This window comes from Kryptolebias marmoratus, linkage group LG21, assembly GCF_001649575.2.
Source record: "Kryptolebias marmoratus isolate JLee-2015 linkage group LG21, ASM164957v2, whole genome shotgun sequence".
Taxonomy (NCBI): domain Eukaryota; kingdom Metazoa; phylum Chordata; class Actinopteri; order Cyprinodontiformes; family Rivulidae; genus Kryptolebias; species Kryptolebias marmoratus.
The window spans coordinates 308,268-326,075 of NC_051450.1; the positions used below are offsets into that span (position 1 = coordinate 308,268).

Sequence of the window (17,808 nt, forward strand, 5' to 3'; positions counted from 1 at the left end):
GTCAAAGGCTTCTTCAGATTAGCTGTAAAACGGACCGCTACAGGAGATCATTCCTGCCCACAGCCATCACCATCTATAATAACTCCTTGATTTAAATGAGCTACNGTCAACATTTAATTTCCCTTTGGGATTAATAAAGTATTTTTGAATTGAATTGAATTGAACCAAACTTCTGACCTTTAGTTGTTTTTGTGGTTTTTCTTTTGAATTATTTTGTTAAAACCTGGACAGAATATGGACAAAGTTTATAGGTGTCCAAAAATACTTTAATAGAATATTAATATGATAAACAGAAACAATAAAAAACAAAACAAATTTGTTTACATTTTTTCCTTAATAAACAAAGTGCAAAAAACCATGAGCAAATCAAACTAAAAATCATTTTGGCTCCACTGAGTCACGTGATGGTGCAAGGCTAGACAAGACATGTTGGGGAGGGGTTGAAGGGAGAGAGAGAAAGTCAACTGAACCTTGCTGGCTGTTGCCTCTTTTAACAAAACTGCAGCAGTGCAGACAAGAGGGAATCTGAAACTAAAATATCGATCTTACCACACTAGTATCGATCTGATACTAATACTGACTTGATATCAATATTATCAATATTTTGGATTGATCCACCCAGCTACTGTGGGATGGCATATCATTCTTCAACCAGCATTTGTCACAAGTCAGCCAATGTGGTTGAGTTGGTCACTGGAGTGAACAACATGCTCAGCTGATCCCACAGGTGTTTAATGGAGTTTAGGTCAGGACTGCATACCCAACATCTTGAAGGATAGAATTCTGTCCCAGACTGTGGAGATGTGAGATTGCCACTGGTTGTTCTCAGGTACCTGGAGTACCAGAAGCTCAAAACAACACTCAATAGCTGATAAAGCTGTTTGGCATTGGCAGAGAAAATTTGGCAAGTTTTTTATGGGCATAACACATACTAGAATAACACATAACACATACTAGAATAACACATAACACATACTAGAATAACACATAACACATACTAGAATAACACATAACACATACTAGAACAAACTTGAAGGATAAATGCACTTCAGTCAGAGGAGTAAGATTATGGAATGGTCTGGATTATGATTATAAAAATGCTGGTTCAATTAATTCATTTAAGAGAATGATAAAAGTTCATTTGTTAAAAAACTATGAATTTGTATAATATGTATTGTAGGAGTTACTGTTTGAGGAGTTGAATTTTCGTTTTTGTTTTATTTGATGTTATTACCATTTTTGAAATTGATATTATTATTATTATTATCATTACTATTATTATTATTATTATTATTTTTAAATAGGGGCAGATATTATAAGATTTTTTTCTTCTTCTGCTACCTTTCATTTTTTTTTGTTTGATTTGCATTTTTTTTGTATGTGAATGTTTTGTTTTTTAAAATGAAAATGAATAAACTGAATAATAATACTCAATTCAGCTGCTCAACTCACAAATGCATTTTCCTAACAAATGTGGCAACATTTAAGGGGAAATAAACAGGCTTTCCAGCGGTATAAAAGGTATTGCCAAGAAGTAATATTACAAGAAAGAAATAATTGACCAAACAGAGTACTTTTTGAGCTTTATTTCTAGAGAACAAACCTGTGCCCTACTAAATAAACCAATGGTAGAAAAGAACAAAACATAAAGAACTTGGACCTAGATTTGATGGGATCTTTCAAAAAAAGACCAGGTTTTGCACAAATAGAAATGAGAGCTGTAGAATTACTTTGTGTATTTGAATGCTATATGTGAGACAGATATTGAGCCTCTGTAAAGTATACTTGTGTACATTCATATATGCATGTGAGTGGGATTTAATATAAACCACATTAGACTAATGTATAGGGTAATCATGTCTATCTGATTGTTTTATGAGGTAGAGGAGCAGTCCTGTGAAACTTTCTTCTCCTTGCTGGCTCTTTGGTGTGCCACTCAGTCAGGTTTTAGATTAAGCTGATCTAGTTAAGATTCCCACTGTGGCATGTGGAACTCCTGTCAAGGCTGCCTGAGCGCTACGAGTCCAGCATGCAGCGGGGCTGACTGACACCATGTCTCATTCTCCTCTGAGACTCCGAATAGTCAATAATTCAGCACCAAGGTGCTTTTCTGCCGCATGAGTGCCAGGAAAAAGCATGAAATGAAACCTCTGTCTGTCTTCCCACGCTCACTTCATAATTTCTCTCTCAATCGAGAATTCCTTCTCCCCTTCTATCCTTGATCCTTGCCCCCCCCACTCTTTCTATATTGCACCACTTCAATAATTCAAAGTCATATAAAAAAGTCAATGAAATTTGCCATACCTCGGGTCATTACGATGCCTGCCAGGGATTTGTGTCGAGCGTGAGCAGGACTGCAGCCCCCCACCAGTGACCGGTACTTCTCTCTCACCAATTGGAATATTGAATCGGCAAAGTCCTGGAAAATAGAATTGTTTCTTTATTTTCACCAAACACAACCTGTGTGACTGAGGTGGATGATGTTCTACTTCTTTAATTTATTTTGGTAAATCAGGGGGTTACCTGTTTAGCTCATACAGAAATCAGTCACACTCAAAACATCAATTTGATTTGGTTTCCTATAGTAAGATTTACTGTTAGATTTAATAAAATTAACCTTACAAACACCCTTTTTCACATTTAAAACTGATTTAATTGACATTTGCTATGACAAATGAATGTAAATGAAATTGTAAACATTCCATGCACCCAGCAGGCAAAAATCAAGCTGTGTTTGGGGTAACCTAAATTGTGTGTGTTTCATTTCCTTTCTCTTTCCACCCAGAGAACAATAATTTACACCAAGTCAAGCAAATTTGATTTAATAAACAAACTGACTAATTTGCCTCTAAGAGTTTTACAATTTAGCCTAAGCTGGCTGAAACTGAAGGTGAAACAGCTGTTAAACTTCCCACCGGACAGGATGGTAAAAGGCTGCTTTTCATTTCAGACAAAGAGATTGAAAGTGTTGAACTTGTAACCAGACAATAAAATAACTGTGGCCAGGCAATGAAAGTGATTTGATTACACTATGGATAAATTGTTACCAATGAGCTGTGTTTGTATGGATTTCCAGTTGCTGCCAGGCCTCCAATGCCATCATCTGACCTAGCAGAGTCAGAGGCAGCTCTGATAAATCTGTAGTGGTATGAGTTTAGAGTAGGTTTTAATATGGAAATCCATAAAACATAGTCAAACAAAGACTGACTGATTGGTGTCAAAGATTGTCAGAATTTCAAAAGTATATTTGCCAGAATCAAAGAGAACAGTTATTGTCCTAGCAACATCCTCTGGACTGTTTTCTCTCTGGCTTTACTGAAGTTGATGAACATGTTTGAACTCCATATTCCATCTGTTTCTCATTTGCTCCTCCATCTGGTATTTGGTGACTCTCCCAAAGCTGTCTTTTAAAACTATATCCCAGCCATTCTGAAGGGCTATATGGAAAGGTTATGAAGAAATAATGTCTCACGTGTTGTAGAATTAGGTACAGCAGGACTGATGAGCTAACGGTTAGTCAGCACACAGCCAAGACCAAAGTGATGAGTATTTATTGTTTCACTTCACTTCCAAAGCCCCAGAGCGCAGAGGAGGCGTGCTTTATTACCGCCTAAAATCCACCCTAAAATCTGACCACTTTTTCTCCACCTCAGCCCCGGTCCTCTCTGTCCCACTCTGAATTAACTTCAAAAAAGGTTAAAAAACAAAAACAACTGGACTTCTATTCTGTAGCTGAAGACGTTTCGCTTCTCATCCGAGGAGCTTTCTCAATTCAGAAATAGAGAGTGTGGAGTTGAGCTTTTAAAGCTGAGATGTGATGTAAGCTGGATTGCTTGCAAATTGTTCTCACTCTCCTAACAATGGAGGCTCGTTAGAATCCTTGTTTGTCTGACTCACTGATGGGCCACTCTGGTCACAAGAGTGCAGGTGTTGATTGGAGTGAAACTGACTGGGGATCAGGCCTAAAGCTCCATTATATGTTTTTGAAAGCTGGAATCTGAGACCTCCTCCTCTGTTTAATGTTGGTTTCTCCTTTTTGACATAGATGGCTTCTTTTACCCCCTCTCAAACCATCTGTCTACTCGGTCCAAAATATGAACATATTGGTCCTCAAAGGAGTGTCCCTTATCCTTGAGGTGTAGGTGGACAGCTGGTTCTGTTCCCTGGTGTGTTCAGATATGTGGACGATACCTGGGTCAAAATTCAAGCAAAAGAAGTTGAAGCCTTCACCAGACACATCAACTCGGTCAACAACAACATCAAGTTTACCAGAGAAGATGCTGACGACAACAAGCTGCCTTTCTTGGACTGTCTGGTGCACATGGTAGGAGAGGACAGTCTCAACATTGAAGTCTACAGGAAACCAACCCACACATATCAGTACCTCCTGTTTGATTCTCACCACCCTCTGGAACACAAACTCTCTGTCATCAGAACGCTACAGCATCGGGCTGAGCACGTCCCCATGAAGACAGAAGGGAAGGAAAATGAACAGAAACACATCTAAAAAGCTCTCCAAACATGTGGGTATCCCAATTGGGCTTTTGTCAAGTCAGCTAGGAAATCCACTAAACTCACCACAGAACAGAACAAGGACAGGAACAGAGGAAAGAACATTGTCATTCCTTACGTTGCTGGAGTATCCGAGAAACTAAGGATTTTCTCCAAACACAACATCCCAGTACATTTCAAACCCAACAAGACCCAACAAGACTCTCCGGCAGAGGTTGGTCCAACCTAAGGACAAAACACACAAACCCAAACTGAGCGGAGTCGTGTATGCAGTTCAGTGCAGTGAAGAATGTTCAGACCTCTATATTGGAGAGACCAAACAACCTCTCTGGACTCTCTGGACCACTGGACTTCAAAATAGAAGTCCAATTGTTAATTCAGTGAGTGGGACAGACAGGACCGGGACCGAGGTGGAGAAAAAATGGTCAGATTTTAGGGTGGAGGCAAAAAAACGACTAACCGGCCACCGCCAGAGCATGTCAGCTACAGGTGGGGGTAAAGGCGTACTGAACTGATACAATTTGAAAGGACGGACGGTGTCGTGCTGAAAAGCGATCGGGCGTGCCCTCGCGAGGGAGGGCACACGGGTGTGAGCAGTAATAAAGCACGCCTCCTCTGTGCTCTGGGGCTTTGGAAAGGGAAACAATAAATACTCATCATTGACTGTTTTGCCGTCAACTAAGCTAGCAACATGCCTTAACTTTTCTGCAGCTGTCTGAGACATCTCTGCTACGAGTTCACTTTCTCTCAAATGAGGCGTTCTCCTGAAACGGCCGAGAGCGCAGACATGAACAATCGATCTGCACATGGATCCTGCTCCTTCCTTGTTATTGACCAATAGGAGAGGAGCTGGACCAAGAAGACAGCCTCCTCATTTGCATACTGAGTCAGAAATGCACACGGTAATTAAAGAGGAGGAGGAAATGTCAAAAGAACAAACGCTATAAGGAAAAAGCAAAAGTAAAATATAAACATTACTTGATAAAATGCATGTGTAAGGAAAAGGCAAAAGCAATATATATATATATATATATATATATATAAATATATTTTTCTGCTTTTATTTTTGATTATGCCGGTTTCGGTCCTCCATACATTATACAGGACCCATGTCCAAAGTGAATTTTACCATAATTAAACAAACTCCAGCCTTTCAAATTTAAATATGGTCCATACAAAAGCTATTACTTAAACTTTGGCAGAAATATAATGAAATTCCTGGTAAAACTTACCCCAAATAGCATGGGAAGTGTTACAGCTAGTTGCTATCTGTGCTAGCAATTTCTATGGTTGAAGGCAGCAGCAGTTTACTTTGGGTTTGGTTGCATTTGAACTAGCCATTAGCTCATCAGCCCTGTCAATTGTAGACTCTGTATCTTCAAACTGATGTCGTTCAAAAAGCTATTTACCACAGGTAAGACAATAAATCTTCATATATTTTTCACAGAACCCTACCTAACTTTACTTTTAGGAGAGAGAAAGTCAGATGTGCTCTGAGTTGTCTTAAAACTCCAAATCTCCAAATTACTTAAAAATTTATTGAAAACAAATACATTTTTACAAGCAAAACCTAATTCCTGCAGTCAATCATCCAGTTTTATCTATCAATTCCTGCAACCCAACACCAACCTTTGACAGTTTTCCCATTTCTCCACTCTGTAATCTACTTCCACTGTTTAGCAGATGCTGCCAAAACATTTGTATCTCCCTCACACCCCTCCAAAGCTATGCTCCTCCCTCCACTTGTAATTAAGGGCTCAGTCTCCAAGCTGCCTCCAACTGTAAGACAGAAATGTATCACCGGGAGGTGGCAACAGAGTGACATTGGAGTGGGCCTTTTGGACAGATTGAGCCCAGTGTAGCTAAGAGGACATCAACAGATGCCACTGCGACAGATGTACAGAGTGAGGGAGGAGGATAGAGATTAGAGTCCAAAGAAGACGAAGAGAGTGACTGAATTAGTGAACATATTGCACATTATAGCCCTCATCAGAGCTGTGAAATACTCTCGCAGTTAGAACTGGCGACCAAGGTGCTCACAGCTTGTGGTGTGGTTGAAGGTGTGCGGGTCCTGCGCATGTATGCATAAGCACATATTGCTCATCTGACACTGATATAAGTCTGAAGAGGTGTTTTTTGCAGAATAAAGCCGACAAAAGTGATGAATGACTTAGACAACGAGCTTCTAAGTTAACATTTGTGTGTCAGGTTACATCTGAGATGAGCATAGTCATTTTTACAACAAGCAAGAGAGTTAAGAAGAAAATAATCCTTTCCATGACCTCATTTGCTGTGATGTTTTACAGAGGATTGGAATTTTTTAACACTTTTATGAGCATATTTGTCTATGAGCTCAAGCTTATTTCACACTGATAACTTATGTGAGCAGGATGAACAAGGCATGACTGAAACTTTAATATACACTGTTTCTGAGGAAATTTTTCAGTGTCAATACATCTGCTGCCAGAATGTCTAACATTCATCAATTTTATTCAATGAAGTCTAAAACTAAGTTATGGCTATTTATGTGTTGGCTGAAGTAAATTAGTTGCGGCAGCCATTTTGAACTGGGTTGACTCCAAAAGTCAGTTGTTGACATACAGGCAATAAACACCTTCTGTTTTAATAAAATCTGTCCAGTGGTTCATGAGATATTTTGCTAACACAACAGTAAAAACAAACACACACAATGATTTAAGTATGAACTGTTTAAAAAATGTTAAGAGAGCCAAGATCAAAATAAATTTTAAAGCTACTTCCAGTAGCTCATTGGCGTCATCATGGTAACTACACACCAGTGTATGTCACTTCCTGAAAGTACTCTTTATACAGACAGGCAGACTAGAAATTCAGCCATAAAAAAACAGTTGCTGTATAAAAATGTTCAGTTGTTTTGAAAAAATGCCTGACCTGTGAGTGATAGAAGTATCTGGTTGTCACACACGTTAATTTTTCTGTGTCTACAGTGTTTTATACAGGAGATATGACATGTTAAAAAGACCCTTCACTTCCTGTTTTAAAGAAAAAGTCAGCTCAGATACAATAGAAGTCAGTGAGAGTTTGGGTGTTTACACTCTACACTCTGCACTCTCGGAGTGTTTGAGAGAATACCATAAGCCCTATAGCAGCCCTATATACTGTGTAAATGAGTACAAAAATGTATTTCTTTCATAAAAGAAGCCTAGTTCGTAGGAATAAGATTTCTTTTGCAATTACCTCATAAAGTTTAAGAGTGTGTGACATCTTCTCACTGTAAGGTGTACCTGTTGTAGTAAAATCTCAATAAATCATAAAATTTAAAGTGAGATTGTGTAAAAATTGCAAAAGATATCAAAATACCAGTTCAATCACATACAGTCCAACCTTTTGTAAATCTTTTATACACTGAATGATGTTTGTACTGTGAAGTTCATTATGCCTAAGCTATAGAGGGGTTTCTGACTTGTTTTGCCAAAATCACATTTTGAATTAATTTTTTTTTTGTTTTGTGAAATTCATCTAAATCCTACCACGCACTACTACCAAAAAGCAATGGCACATTAATATTAATGGAGCCGCATGTTTTAATGTATTCTTTTGTATGATTTTTTTCTAAAGCTGCTGAAGGAGTAGGAAATAAAAATATCCCAACAAAAACAGAAGAATAACACATGAGTAGTAATAGGAGAAGAAAAAAAATGAACTTTTTTGTTGTTATTCACTGATTTTTTAAAATTTTCATATTGCAGAATTTCCAGATTCTGTACAGCAGCATTAGTAACAAAAACAAAAAAGAGAAAAACTACCCTGTATCTTGGACTTGAAAGTGACATCCAATTAATTTGAGCAGAATCCTGCTTGGCTCTGCCGTGTCAGCTGGTGTCGGTGACAGTGTGAACCCAGAGTCAAGTCCTCCATCCCTCCTAAAGGCCTTTTCATTGATGACATTACAGTGGGGAGAGAAGGTGGCAGCTCAGAGAGGACTAGAGAGCAAAGGTGGAATAGACCTTGGCAACGATCCCAGCTTTTTGTCCCTTCCTCCTCCCTCTTCTTTCTGCTCGTTTTCTTTCAGTCCGTTAAACTCTATAAGGTCATAAATCCTCTTGTTTGCTTCCTGAAGTTTCCAAGTCCTTTTATTTTCATTTTTTATCATGTCTGCTTTCTCTATTCTCCTCCTCCAATATGTCCCTCATGTTGGTTTGTGACAGAGGGCAGTGATGTGCCAGCAACAAGGAGCCACCAGTGGATTTAGAGCCTATAATTTTCTCATCATGTGAGTGAGAAAACAATAGAATCATTGCCTGACTCAAAAGAAAAACAGGCTGTGATTTACAGCTGTGACTCACTCTAGTCTTTTCATTTTCTCCGTTCCTATCAGTTAAAATCTATGGTGATTTTCCTCACAAACACACACATATAGACGAATATGCTCCCTCCTCAGTGGGAGCTGAGTGCCACCCTTGGTGTGGGCCTAATGTAGCAGAAAAACGGGACAGAGGAACTCACTCCTCAGTCAGACAGACCGTCAGAGCAACCTGTCACATCGCAAGCTGTTTGGCTTCCTCTTGGACAAGCAGCTCCACTATAGCTACATTTGGGAATATAGTTTTCAACATCTCTTCCAGGTTACAAATGTAAGCTCCTCTCAGACGACACTGCGCTAGAAACTGCTGCTGTGGCAGTTTATGAACCTTGCCCCACCTGGCGTCTCTCCTGCATTAGTTCTGACCAATTTACTTAGCAATTCCTCTGTGCGTTCTCAGGGTGGAGAAAACAAGCAGCGGGAGTCATTTAGTAACTGCAGCTGCAATAGGTGAGATCTACTGCAGCAGTGTTTGTCCAAATCAACGGGAGGCAGTGGAGAAACAGCATAACAATAAAGTGAATGAGCTGACGATTGGTTCTATTTTAATTTTGTGTTTTAGGCTGGTAGTGTAGCTCACATATGAGAGAAAAGCACTAGAACTGTAACAAAATATTCACCTATCTACCCATTTTCTCATGCTTTTTTGTGGTTCAGCCATGGAGGCAGACATTCCTCAGCAATACTTCCCAGCTCCTCTTGGAGAACAAAGTGTTCTCTGACAAGAGAGGATATATAATCACTCCAACAAGTTGTGAGTCTGTCCATGGATTTCCTACCAGTGACAAATTCCCCCCCAAAACTCCAGCTGAGGTGTCTAGGAAGCCACCTCAGTTGGCTCCTTGTGATGTGGAAGGGCAGTGGCTACAATCTGAACTCCCCCAGATGACGAATATCCTTTTCCATATGAAAAAAGTAAGTTTCAGCTGCTTTTATTCATTACTTTTGAACTGTTATTTTGGTCATAATTCATATCTAATAACCATAGGTGAGGGTTGGACTGCAGATGGTTCTGTAAATCACAAGCTTTGCTTTTGGTGCATCTCTCCCACCATCCTTTGTGAACAAGAATCCAAAATACTTGAACTCCTCCACTTAAGGGCACCCCTCACCTCACCCCTAACCTGGAGGGAGCATTCCGCCTTTTTCTATTTTAATTCTATACTAAAAAGTTGTGAATATACTCATATTTTCAAGATTCATGTATAATATTATTTTTTTAAAATCTGAAACTAGAACAGTTGCCAGCCTATGCAAATAGCCTACATAAGGCCTGTCCCCTGTGAATGCAGTAGCTGAAAATAACACTCATATTAGATCTTCACTGACTTCAAACAGTTTACACTAAGTTTAAGTATTTATTTAATCTCAGATCAGTTCTCCCACTTGATGATCTGTGTGGGTGCAAAGTGATGAGTATATGTGAATATGGCTCATCCTACTGTCACATACTGATGAATTATATTTACTTCTCTGTACCATACCACATTTTCTCAGGTTGCCATGCAGCCAGTGAAAAATAAATTGTTGTCAGGTTCTTTTTCATTCAGTTCTCTTGGTGTGCTGATGCATATCCCAGAGTTTAATGTAAATCTTAAGTGACTAAATTTTCAGGTAATTCTATACCAGCGACTCCTTGTCTACCTCCTTGTGACCTTGGCCTCATAATGAAGTGTTCTGAATGACTAGTCATGGGTCACATTAAAACCTCCCACCTTCTCTGGACCCTCTTCCATTTGCTTATTATGGCAACTGACCCACAGATCTTATCATACCTGAACAAAAAGAGCAGCTACCCAGGATTCTGTTCATCAATTTCTCATCAGCTTTTAATAAATTCATCCCACAGCAGCTTATAGTGAAGCTTACTCTCCCCAACTTGAAAACTTCACACTGTAGCTTGATTTTGAACATCCTGTCAGATAATACATGTTGATAGTCAAACATACTTCATCACACTAAGCAAGGATGTGTGTTCAGACCTTTGCTCTTTGCTGACACATAATTGTGCTACTAACATTGGCACAAAGTAGCTTTTTATGTCCTTGTCCAGTTTTTTTTTTTTGGCCTCAGAATATATGGTGTATTAGTAAGTGTTTTGCACTGCTCTATTCAAAGTAACGGTATTGTTTATTACTCTTGTCTAGTCATTGGAGTAATACAGTAAATTAACGTGCTGTAGTTGAGTAACTGGAGTCTGCAACACAAATGCAAGCATGTAATCTGTCAGTATTATTGTTACACTTGTCATGTTTGGGGTCGTAGGTTAGATTAGACGTGGGACTTTGACATCATTGTTTTCAAAAGGCTGATTTTCAAGACTTTTTCACTCTGGAACTTGGTTACTGAACATACTATTTTGGGACTCCTAAAATGCTTTTTCTGTGTGGACACAAGGCTGAAATACTAAAAAACCTATGTATATTTACAAAACACCATTCCTGAGGGAACCAGACCTAAATTTGCTGATGATATAGCAGTGTGGGGACTTATCAGCAATGATAATGAAGCATCTCACATAGCTAAGGTGGAACACAAAGTAAGCTGCTGTGGAGACAACATTCTGTCTCTTAATGTCAACAAAACTAAATAGCTGATTGTGTATTTAAAACATGGTACTTGAAATACAACATACTTCTTGGTCTATGATGTACTGCAGTCCAAGCAGTCCTTTGCGATATTGATATTGTGCTCACTACTATTGCAATGACGATAAATTTGCTATATACTGTGCAGTCCTAATTGTGGCAATCTGCCACCTGGCCTCCTCTCAAGTCACTCACAGCTGTTCCTGATCCTCATCACACGCACCTGGGTATTTAAGGCAGTCTGGTGGAGCAACTCATCGCTGGTGCATCGTTTGCCTTCTGGTAAAACTTCCTGGCTCAAACTAAGTCTTTTCTCCTGAGAAACCCGTAGAACTTTGCTATTGGTAAAGACAAATCCTTGATTGCATAAACCTCACTCTGATCTACTTCTTCCTCCAAGCTGGATGCTCGACTTAAACCTGGTCTCGGGACACCAACTAACTCAGAGGAGCTGTCATTCTACACACTGCCACCAACGGTGAAACCTGGACGGAACCCACGAATCATTCTACTTACTTGGAGGACAGGAGTCTCAACCCGCACTTGTAAATACTCACCTGCACCCCAGAAGCTGGCTCAGGCATCAGCTTCACCCACAGACCGTAAGCTAACTAACAACAGCATTGAGATTATCTCCACCAGCAGAACAGCCCGAACTAACCGATCTGAACTCTCTCCTTTCCAGGTCCAGTCTTGTCACTGCACACTTGTAAATAAATCACTTATCGTTACGTATACCGGTGTCTGTCTGTTCCTGGTCTCACTCCATCTGGCTGAAAACATTAGAAACCTGATAGTATGCACCAGCCAGATAACATGCCAGCGAGTGATTCCAGTAATGGGCAGACCGCTACTACTTTGGTTAATCACGACAACCGGTTAGACCATCATGAAACTTTACTTCAGTAGCTTTTTCAAATCTGTCTAGATACCACATCGCTACTAAATCAGGTTACTCACCGCGTTGGATCCATAGATGACCGGCTAGGGGCGCTACAGCCAAACTTGGCGATGTCTAACACCGCGGGTGTTCCTCGGGAACCGGATATCCGTCCGTTGGAATTATTCGAGGGGAAAGTCGAACATTGTAAGGGTTTCCTCCTTCAGTGTAGGTTAGCTTTTGCACGTTCCCTGACTCTTTTTCCGTCCAACGCCGCTCGTATTACTTACGTTGTCTCCGCATGGGCCCAGGCGTTTCTCTCCTCTCACTCGCTCGTGACCTAACTTCACAACTGTTTATTCAGGAATTCGAGCGAGTATTTGACCATTCGCTACAACAAGAAGAGGCTGCTAAACGCCTACTGGCTATCTGACAGGGAGAGAACACTGTTGCGACGTACTCTGTGGATTTTCGCGTTGCCGCTGAGGAGGACGGTTGGGAGGAATCGGCGCTGAAAGGTATTTTCCCTAACACTCTTTCAGAGCAAATCAAGGACCAATTAGCGCTACGAGAAGAACCCGGTAGCTTAGACGAGCTAATAACTTTAGCCATTAGAATTGACCAGCGGTTACGTGAACGACGTAAGCAGCGTGACTCTGCTAGCTTTGCTTTTCAGGCGTCCAGTACACGCACATCAGAAGTAAGATCCATGCCAACACTTTCTGAACCCCAAGTCGAACCTATGCAGGTGGGTCGTACCCGATTATCACCCGAAGAGAGACAGAGGCGTTTTTCCACCCGAGCCTGCATCTACTGTGGTAAACAGGGTCACTTTGTCGCTGCCTGTCCCATTTGGGGAAAAGGCGTCGCCCGCCGATAGATCAGGGAATATTGCCGGGTAAACATAAGATTTCCCCTGACTTGTTGTTCTCCCTACCTGCATTAATCATTCACGAGACCACTAGACTCCCCATACCGGCCATGATAGACTCAGGTTCTGAACTAAATCTTGTTTCTTTAAATCTTGTTGAGCAACTTGGATTACCCACCGTTCCGATGGAGCCCCCTCGTGCTGTTGCTGGAGTCACTGGTAGCACTTTAACTCAAATCAGTTCTAAAGTCTGTAATTTACAAGTCATAGTTTCTGGCAATCATCACGAGCTTGGCGAATTCTTTGTTTTCAAAGCCCTTACTCCTCAGTTAATTTTCAGCTACCCTTGGCTTAGGAAGCACAATCCCGCATTAAATTGGGCCGAGAGGCGAGTCGAATCATGGAGCCAGTTCTGCCTGCAACATTGTTTGAAGTCTGCCGTTCCTCAGTTTACTGGGGAGGCTGCTTCCTCCGAGAAGGTAGATTTATCCACCATTCCCCCTTGTTACCACGACTTAGCCCCCGTTTTCAGTAAACAGAAAGCTCTTTCACTCCCACCGCATCGTCCGTACGATTGTTCCATTGACCTTTTAGCTGGTGCCCCGCTTCCTTCTAGCCGTCTTTTCAACATTTCTGGACCTGAGAGGGAGGCGATGAAGAATTATATCGAAGAATGCTTATCTTCTGGTATAATCCGTCCCTCCACGTCTCCTCTAGGCGCAGGATTCTTTTTTGTGAGTAAAAAAGACAAAACCCTCAGACCCTGTATCGATTATCGGGGACTGAATCAGATCACTGTAAAAAATAAATACCCATTACTGCTAATTGATTCAGTTCACACTCAGTTACACTCTGCCACCATCTTCTCTAAACTAGATTTGCGCAATGCGTACCCTCTGGTTAGGATTAAGGAGGGGGACGAGTGGAAGACAGCATTTAAAACACCTTTGGGCCACTTTGAGTATCTGGTCATGCCCTTTGGGTTGACCAACACCCCTGCTGTCTTCCAGGCACTTATCAACGACGTTTTGCGTGACTTTTTGAACGATTTTGCATTTGTCTATCTAGATGACATTCTGATCTACTCGAGTGACCCGCAGCGGCATGAGATTCACGTGCATTCCGTTTTCCAGAGGTTGTTAGAAAACCAGTTATTCGTAAAGGCCGAGAAATGCGAATTTCATGTCCAATCTGTCTCGTTCCTTGGGTACATTTTTGAAAGGGGGTGTTACCGTTCCGACCCTGAAAAGATTTGTGCAGTGACAGACTGACCTGTCCCCAGTAACCACAAGGACCTACAACGGTTCTTGGGTTTTGCCAACTTCTACCGGAGGTTTATTAAGGGCTACAGTCAAGTCACTGCCCCTCTAACCCACCTTACCTCCTCTCTCTTGATGTTTTCTTGGACTCCTGAGGCAGATGGGGCATTCAACCAACTCAAGACTCTCTTCACCTCCGCACCTATTCTCTCACACCCTGACCCCACCAAGCAGTTCATTGTCGAAGTGGATGCCTCTGATACCGGAGTAGGAGCGGTATTGTCTCAGCGTTCAGAGTCAGATGGCAGAATTCACCCCTGTGCCTTCTATTCTAATCGACTCTCCTCTGCTGAAGGGAATTACGACGTTGGGGATCGAGAACTGTTAGCCATGAAACTCGCATTAGAGGAATGGCGTCATTGGCTCGAGGGTTCTGAACAACCGTTTTTCATCTGGACTGACCAAAAGAGCCTGTTGTATCTCCAAAATGCCAAACGTCTGAACCCGCGTCAAGCCCGTTGGTCGCTGTTTTTTGCTTGTTTCAATTTTATACTCACCTACAGGCCAGGTTCCAGAAATGCTAAGCCAGATGCCCTTTCCAGACAGTTCTCTTCCAGTGAGGTCTCAAAGTCTAAAGAAAACATTATTCCTACCACCTGTTTCATGGGCAACCTGACCTGGGACATAGAGAACGTCATCTCCCTGGCACAATAGATGGACCCTGATCCAGGTACAGGCCCTGCAGGTACACTGTACATTCCTCAGAGCGTCATAAGTAAAGTGTTGGACTGGACTCACAACCATATATTCACCTGTCATCCCGGCATCACTCGTATGCTGGCCTTCACCAAGAGACACTTCTGGTGGCCGACCATGAACACAGACGTCAAGGAGTTCGTCTTGGCCTGTCCTACCTGTGCCCAAAACAAGAACGGTCATCAACCTCCGGCGGGCCTTCTACAACCACTGCCCATACCCGCACGACCCTGGTCACACATCACCCTCGACTTTGTCACCAGGTTACCTCCCTCCGAAGGTAACACAGTTATACTAACCATTGTCGACCGGTTCTCAAAATTTCATACCCCTGGTCAAGCTTCCTTCGGCCTTCGAGACAGCCCAGCTTCTTGTGAATCACGTGTTCCATTATCATGGTATACCCCAGGATGTGGTCTCCGATCGAGGTCCACAATTTTCTTCCCGAGTGTGGAAGGCGTTCTGCAACGCGCTAGGTGCCAAGGTTAGTCATCTGGTTATCATCCCCAGTCAAACAGATGTAACCAAGAGTTGGAGTCTGCACTAAGATGCGTCATCAGCAATAACCCAGCCTCCTGGTCCAAACACCTCATATGGGTAGAGTATGCCCACAATAACCACACATCGTCTGTTACTGGCTACTCACCTTTTGAGGTATATCTAGGGTATAACCCCCCTCTTTTCCCCAGACAAGAGACTGATAGCCTGGTTCCGTCTGTACAAGCTCACTTACAGAGGTGCCGGCGTATATGGAAGCAGACTGAAAGGGCTCTACTTCGTACCACCCGGCAGAACCAGAGATTTGCCAACCGACAGAGTTCTACTGAACCCTCTTACCAGGTGGGACAGAGGGTTTGGCTTTCCACCTGTGACATTAATTTCAAAGATACTCCCAAGAAGCTCACACCCAGGTTTATCGGTCCTTATCCGATAGACCGTATCATCAACCCTTCTGCCGTTAGACTCCATCTCCCTGCGTCCCTTAAAATCCACCCAACCTTCCACGCCACACAGATAAAGCCAGTTATTGAGAGTCCCTTTGCTCAATCACCCCTAGAAATAGGCACAGATCCCAGCTCAGAGGAAAAAGCTGGAATGAAATGGATAGGTGGATGTAAGCTCAATGTTAATACAAAAATAAAATTAAAAATTGTCTATGCACATTATTTTGTTTTTTTGTGGTTACAAAAAGACAAACTCATATAAAATAGGAGTTTTACGATTTAAGATATAAAGTGTGCAACTTATGAACATCACTTTCTTTTAGGCTTGTTTACACTTTGGGATCTCTTTAGGAGTTTTTAATTTGCCCAACAGATGATTACACACACTCTTTCAGTTATAGTTAAATGTTACTGAAAAAACCCTGAGTGCCATTAAGAAGTTTCTAATAATCATAGAAATCTTCAAGGCATTTACAGCACATTCTCCATTCATTCACACCTTCCCGCCTTCCCCTTTGTCACCCTTTCTCCTCCCCTCAGCTGTTTTTGCACGTAAACAGTTATACATCTTTCTCCAAGGTAATGTGGAATGTCACCAGCAATCCTCCTGCTGTCTTTCCTCTCAAGTCAATATTGTGCCAAAAACACAAAATGTCAGCAGGGAAATTTTCTCCGCTGCTGCTTGACCTAGAAGTCTGTTCACGCTGGCAGGTTGATGGTTATGTTTGCTTGTGTACCATGAGGCAAGAGGAGAAAAAAAAGCCCAAGTGTATAATTTATTGTTTTGTGCTTCAGGAGAATAATGACAAAAAAAATCCAGATTTATTACTGATTACATTTTCAGGGGTTCCATAATGTTCAGTACATTGTGCCTCAGTTAATCTGTTGAAACACAGTGTGAACCCCGAGGCAGCAGGGATGAGTGTGTGAGTCCATGTGTGTCACTTGTCTATAAACCTCACATGCCTGATTTTACCCCACCCTGCCTGGAAAAAAAAAAAACTACCTCAACCCACCTTCACCACCTTATCACCCGCCCACAGAGCCGCCCAGGCTGCATAAAAACTGGGCCATGTCTTATATTTCTTTATAGAGGTATTTAACAATTCATTCTCCCCAGTTTTAATAGTGTCTGCCCTCTGCTTCGAAATCCCCCCACACCTCCACTTCCAGCCCAGCCTTCCTTCTCTCCTTCTCCATCCTGCTACCAAGCACAAGGCTTTTGAAAATGGATATCTATTCATTTGGTGGAAATGCCATCTCTGGGGGATTTTTAGATTAAAAAAAAAAAAAAAAGCCAGACTTTTCACGCCAAGACAGATTTCTGTCAGGAACGGTGGAGACTGAGGCGAACCCAGAATGCAGACTCATAGTAAGGGGAAAAAGAAAACTAATTTATTAAACTAGAGAATAAACAAAAACAAAAATGCTGACGTGGCAGCAAACAAACAAAACCTAAATTTAAATACAAACATGGAACCGACAGAAACCAGGAACCCAGCACGAGGGTAACTAAACAGACTACATCAAACAATAGACAACTAACACAGACAATGGACCAGCAGAGTGTGGAAGGCAATGACCGGGTTTTAAAGACTGAGGATAATTAGGTAAATGGAGACAGGTGACGTGATTACAAAGTGGGGACAGGTGTAC

The 17,808-nt window shown here is 41.6% G+C and overlaps 1 protein-coding gene and 1 long non-coding RNA gene across 2 annotated transcripts in view; one reads left to right on the forward strand and one right to left on the reverse strand.

The window, feature by feature from the left end:
* Nucleotides 1-17,808, reverse strand: part of adarb2 (adenosine deaminase RNA specific B2 (inactive)) — a 334,275-nt gene that overhangs the window by 53,606 nt on the left and 262,861 nt on the right. The window contains exon 4 of the mRNA XM_037973320.1: nucleotides 2,305-2,419. Coding sequence (XP_037829248.1) covers nucleotides 2,305-2,419 — 115 coding nt within the window. The remainder of the gene's footprint in view (nucleotides 1-2,304; nucleotides 2,420-17,808) is intronic.
* LOC108248013 lies at nucleotides 11,597-12,238 on the forward strand. Its single transcript, XR_001809109.3, has 3 exons — nucleotides 11,597-11,724; nucleotides 11,889-12,044; nucleotides 12,128-12,238. It is a non-coding gene; the product is annotated as an uncharacterized LOC108248013 (long non-coding RNA).